The 6,080-nt window shown below is 32.7% G+C and overlaps 1 protein-coding gene across 2 annotated transcripts; it reads left to right on the top strand.

Moving 5' to 3' along the window:
• The first annotated feature begins 3,450 nt into the window (after window positions 1-3,450).
• On the top strand, window positions 3,451-5,623 carry LOC122055993 (protein XRI1-like). 2 transcript variants are annotated; one of them, XM_042617715.1, is made up of 9 exons: window positions 3,451-3,574; window positions 3,862-3,920; window positions 4,001-4,087; window positions 4,164-4,285; window positions 4,395-4,461; window positions 4,545-4,626; window positions 4,730-4,782; window positions 4,903-4,983; window positions 5,082-5,623. In XM_042617715.1, exons 1-9 carry the CDS (start codon window positions 3,534-3,536, stop codon window positions 5,360-5,362), a joined length of 873 nt encoding a protein of 290 aa, XP_042473649.1. In that variant the 5' UTR covers window positions 3,451-3,533; the 3' UTR covers window positions 5,363-5,623. The 2 variants fall into 2 exon arrangements, with proteins under 2 accessions (XP_042473649.1, XP_042473648.1); XM_042617714.1 differs by having other exon boundaries at window positions 3,465-3,574; window positions 3,859-3,920.
• Window positions 5,624-6,080: the final 457 nt, after the last annotated feature.

The following is a 6,080-nucleotide window of genomic DNA, read 5'->3' as shown; positions in this document are numbered from 1 at the left end:
TAAACTAAATTAAATCTAAATTAAACTCACTTAAAATCTAACTTAAATTAAATCTAAACTAAACTCAATTAAATCTAATATAAATCAAAACTAACTTAAATTAAATCTAATCAATCTAATTAAACTTAAGTTAAACTCAATTAACATTTCACAATCACCCATAGGTATAATATGATTGATAATATAGATTGGGTGAGATGGAAAATTAAGGGGTTGAATTTAATCAATCTATCTTATAATCTGTCAAAAATGGATCTAAATTAAATACTTTATATGTAGGAACATAATGATTTGAACCAATAGATGTTGGATAGTGGATGCTCCAGACACATGATTGGAGACCAATTGAAGTTCACTAAGTTAAAACTCAAGAACTTAGGATCAATTGCATTTGGCAACGACGGAAAACTTAAGGTAATCGGAACAGATAATATCGAATTGAATTCTGATTTCATTATTCAAAAAGTATTAATAGTCGATAAATTCAATTTTAACTTACTTAGCATAAGTCAACTGTGTGACTCTGGATATATAGTTACTTTTTATAGCTTTAAATGTTTAATTAAAAATGTTGAAAATTTTGAAATTACACTTAAGGAAATTAGGAAAAATAATATTTATACAATTGATCTACCAACCTCCTCACTAAAGTGTCTTTTGACACAATAAGAGGAAACTAAGTTGTGGCACAGAAGACTGGGTCACACTCACATTAGACTCATTTCAAAAATGAGTCAACATGGCTTAGTTAGAGGTCTACCTAAATTAAAAAATTTAGAAAATATAATTTATAATGCATGTCAACAAGGTAAACAAACTAAGTCAACCCACAAACTAACAAACCCAAATCAAACCAACTCAATACTTGAGCTCCTACACTTAGACCTATTTGATTCACATAGAGCCAAGTCACTAAGCAGAAATTAATACTGCTTAGTTATAATTGATGATTACTCAAGATTTACTTGGGTAAAATTTCTACAAACTAAAATAAAACTTTTGAAATTTAATAATTTTTACAAATTAATAGAAAATGAAAAAGATACAAAAATTAAAAGACTTAGAAGTGATCATGGGGGAAATTTGAAAATCAAAAGTTAACGAATTTTGTCAAACTAATCGATATAAGCATGAATTTTCATGTCCTAGAACCCCCAACAAAACGGTCTAGTAGAACGAAAAAATAGAACATTACAAGAGGTCGCTAGAACCATGTTAAATGAATATAACTTAAGTAACTAATTTTGGGTTGAAGTAATAAATACAACATGTTATATTCAAAATAGAATACTAATCAATAAATTTTATAATAAAACCTCCTATGAAATTTATTACAATAGAATACCCAATCTAAATTATCTAAAAGTTTTTGGATGTAAAGTACATATATTAAACACTAAGGATTATTTAGGTAAGTTTACATCAAAATCAACAACAGAAAACTTTTTAGGGTACTCCACAACCGGTATAACTTATAGAGTCTATAACAAAAAATACTCTAAAAGTTGAAGAAACAACAAATAGAATTTTTGATGAAGAAAATAACCTACCGAATTTAATCAATGAAAATAGTAATCAAAATACAAGAAAGCGCCTATCGGTCCGAGCGCCCGAGAGTGGTTCAGGCATCCAGAATGGGCTATATAAAGAGGCTTCGATCAGAAGCTAAGATTCAACATTCTGAACAACTTCCGCTTCTGCGTGCTGCTCAGAAAATGCCTCTTTGACTCCTGAAAGTTGCTCCGACGACGACTACATTCAAAATCTATTTCTAAAGTCGCCGGTTTTGTTTAATTGTCAAATTACTTGTACTTAATTATTTATTCGCATTTGTAACTTATTCGAATTGATAGTATTTATCCATCGAAAACACTCTCACGTGCGGACCTTGGAGTAAGGGTCATCACAGGCTCCGAACCAAGTAAATCAAAGTGTTAACATTGTCTTGTTTTCTTTCTATCTTTATTACGCTGCTTTTATCTTTTTTTGATTGGTTTAAAATGAGCGTGAAAGCCATGAACGCTATTCACCCCTCTCTAGCACACAATGATCCTACACCCTGACCCCCACCATCAACCTCCAGAAATTATCAATGATCAATCACAGGTGATTTTAAATCCATACTATGCCCTTGGTTTAATCTAAAATATATCTAATTTTTTTAAGCAATTAGACATGCTATTTTTTTAATGCAATATGGAAACCTATGAACTTGAAATTTTAAAGAGAAAAGCATACTCTACCTTAAGGGGAGAGGTATTTGCATGATTGATTGATTGTTGTAATGTTGTTCCCATATTCATATATAATATCTTAAGGAAAAGACATAATCATTTCATATTCGTGATTGGTTGATCATGATGCATGTTTAGACATATATGCCTTTTTGATTTGTCTATGGCTCATTTTATAACTTTTATTAGTTGTTTTTAATGTATGGGAAAGGGGAAAGAAGAAATGTTTAAGTTAGCCTCTTTCTCCTAAATAAAAGGAGAGGACAATTAGAAATTTTTTGATTTGATTAATTGATTTATTTTATATAGTTTAAAAAAATATTATTAGTGTAATTATACCTAATTAATCAAGGTAGACATTTGATATAGTCGGTAAAAGGCTTCTGTTAGATTTAATCTATGTCTAACATGTTTGTCAAATGTACTCGAAAATCAAAATGAAAGTCCAAGAAAATTCAAGTGCTAAATCTAGTTTTTTTTTTTGGGTACATTTACGATATGATATGCTAAATAAAGTTAGAATTATTCACTTGACCGGAAGAAATTCTTTTTGAAATGGTTTAGACTAAATTCCATTGGCAAAGGACAAAATAATAAGCCAAATTTAGAAATGTGTTAAAATATAAGCTTAGCAATGAAACGATGATTATAGAAATAATATAATTTGTACTTTTAAACATAATGAAAATAATAATAAAATAAACTTCTACATGCATGTATATACATAAAAATAAATGTCCCGTTGTCAGATTTAAAATCTCATATCAATATTGATATGTTTTTTGTTTCTCAAAATAGTAATAACTAATATTCATGGGTAATTTGTACTTTTAGACATAATACCACGAATTTGATCGTTTATGTATTAACAGTTTAACTAAATTTTCAGATATGTTATATTTCTTTATAATTTTGACATGTATAAATGTGAAAATGGAATAAAATATCAATGAAAGAGAAGGACGAAATTAGAAACTGCTAAATTGTTAGACGTTTTAGCATACAATTTTAGTGAAATATTATTAATGTGAGTGTTGCCGTTCGAAATAATTTATTTGCAACAGAAATAAATAGACATAATAATAGAATTTAGATCATGACCGTTGGTTCATTTATGTACGGTCGGGAGTTTTCACTTCCTTCCGACCGTGGAAATCGCATTTCGTTTCATTTCGTTTCGGCATCGATAGTAGCCGATGAATAAAGAGGCAGCCACAGTCTCAAACAGACAAAGGAGTCAAACTTTGCTACATCTCTCTCTCTCTCTCAACGGCTACTTCGTTTTCCCTTCACTGAAAGATGGATCTCCGTAGCAACGATGGCGGCAATATCAACAGCACGTGAGATCTTTTCCCCGATCGTTTCGTCTACGAATGATCCGATTCAGAGGATTTCTTCCTGGATCCAAATGATCTTGGACCCTATTTTTCGTTTTTTTTTTATCCTTTTGTTTTGGATTTGTTGAAGAATACGGAGGAGGTCTTGGATCGCCGATGATATCGCATCCATTACCATTTTTGACTGAAGCAGCTTGTTGTTTGATGATCTGCCGGAACTCGAGATTTTGAGTGTTCAGTTAAAATAATTTTTGAAACTCCGTACTAATGTCCTGTGGAATTTGTAGCAGCGATATGTGGCAATGGCAGCAAGAAGGAGAATGTTGCCTGCCAACATATTCCCAATTTGGTTTGTTTTCTACAACTAATTCTTCTTCTTCTTTTTTTCAAGGGAATTTACGTTTTAGTACCTATTTCTCAAATTCACAGCTTTACCTCTATGGGATGATACGATGGGAAATCAAACTCCACTTCGAGGATTTGGTGATTTCGACTTAGACGAATTGGATTTTGGTGGTATGTTTGTCAACTTTACCTTCTCTTCTGACTGTTTCAAGTCCTTCTAAATCTCAAGTGAGATAAATGGTAGCAGATGAGGCCGAGAAGGGCGTGGAGGAAGCAAACGAGGCATCAAGAGTGAAAAGGCGTCGTGTTCTAAATTTTTTTTCTGATGATGATGGTGCCACAGCCGTCAATGAGCATTTGTCCTCTGAAGTAGTTTGTTCTACTACTGTTTCTTCAGATGGATAAATTAGATTCATCTTAATACTTTATTCAAATTAGGCTAAAGCATCCACTTGGTGCGTTTGATTTTTTACTTTAGGTTCGGGAGGACTCGACATCGGCAAAAATTTGCACACAAAATTCACAGTCGAATCTCACGTGTTCAGGTTTTTATTTTCTTACCTCGGAAAGAATTTTTCTAGCAGCAGATGTGGATTTCCAGCTATTCTAATCAAAGAATTTGTGATAGATGATAGATTTCTTTTCAGTAATGAAGTCTTGGATCCATCCTCAGATGAATGGATGGAGAACTATTTCAATGATAGTGAGATGTATTGCAACTCTAAATACACATCTTTTCCTTTCCATGCTTCATGGTTGAATTTACATAGTTGCTATATTCTGTTGATAATCTGGTGTTGAATCTCATAATAGGTCTTCCAGTATGAACGATCAAGTCAAACTCAATAGTCAAATTGATGTTTCAGGTTAGCAGACAAATGAAAAAGAAGTTTAAAACACAATAACTTGTTTACATCAGAATTTTTTTCTGTTGTCGACATATGGGAGAGTATTATCTCAGCAAACCTCTCCTTTGTTTTTCATAGATTTTCTCACTGGAGAACCTGATAAAAAGACTAAGGTCCTGCCGAACCCCCCTAAACCATCTACTCTTAGGATATTCAAAGGTATTATCTTGTGGTACTGCTAAACGTCCTATTTGATTAAGGGAAGTAATGCTCAAAGCTCTTGACCGTCTACAATCATTTCTTACTATGCTTTTCAGGCAGAAAATCTCATATCAGCTCTCTGACAAAGTTAACTACCTCTGTTGCTTATCCTTTTACCCTCGTCAAACCATTACAAATTCAAGGACACGTGACTTTGAAGGACATAAATCAACGGATTCATTCTCAACCATCATCAAGACCTAGAAATGAGGAGGTTGATGATCCTTCAATCAGTTACCCAACCTCAGCTTTTTCTGGGAAGCCTGTTATTGGGAAGACTAAGATTCTCACTGAAGGGGGAAAAGGAAGCATTACTATTCTAAGAACCAAAGGCTGAGTAGATAGCTTCCCTTCTGCAACATTGGTGCTCATTTCAGTGAGACATTAAAACGTTCCTAACATAAAAGGCTGGCCATATAAGTTTAAACTGAGAAATTTGTGCTGGTGGAATCTTTTGGATTCTATTTTAGTTTTATTGATTCATTGGTGGTGCTACTCTTGTATTGTAGCTCCAGAGAGAAACTATTCTGATGTGTTTTGGCACTAACTTGCCTTTTCATCCCAATCAAACATATGCTCTTGTTAAGTTCTTATTAAATATAATCGCATACTTACTGCTCCCAGTGATTAACAAAATGTTATTGGCTTTTCTGTTACTCGATTTTCTATGCTTTTTTTTTTTTGCTACATCAGGAGCATTATGACTTAGAGCTTCTTGAAGATCTTGTCAATTTCTTGGAGAAACTCACATACAAGCAGTAACTTAGAACTTACCTGTATGCTATATGTTTATCTCCCCTGAGAAACTAAAGCTAGGTGGAATGCCCATTGAATGAGAAAAATAGCTTTCTTAATTATGAAGACTGAATGTTTGAAATGTCTTCAATATTCATAATATTGAAAAAAAAAAAATCTGTTTTCCAGGTACTATGCTTCTGAATCTGCTTTGTATCATCACCTTACCTAATCTTCTCGTTGTCAGCTAGACAAGAGTATCTCTTGAGGCCAAGAGCCAGTTCTTTTCCCTATTTGTCAAGATAGTTTGGCAGCATAGA

Source organism: Zingiber officinale, chromosome 3B (genome assembly GCF_018446385.1).
Source record: "Zingiber officinale cultivar Zhangliang chromosome 3B, Zo_v1.1, whole genome shotgun sequence".
Taxonomy (NCBI): Eukaryota; Viridiplantae; Streptophyta; class Magnoliopsida; order Zingiberales; family Zingiberaceae; genus Zingiber; species Zingiber officinale.
The sequence above is the reverse complement of the archived record's forward strand: the minus strand, read 5'-3'. Positions and strand labels throughout refer to the sequence as shown.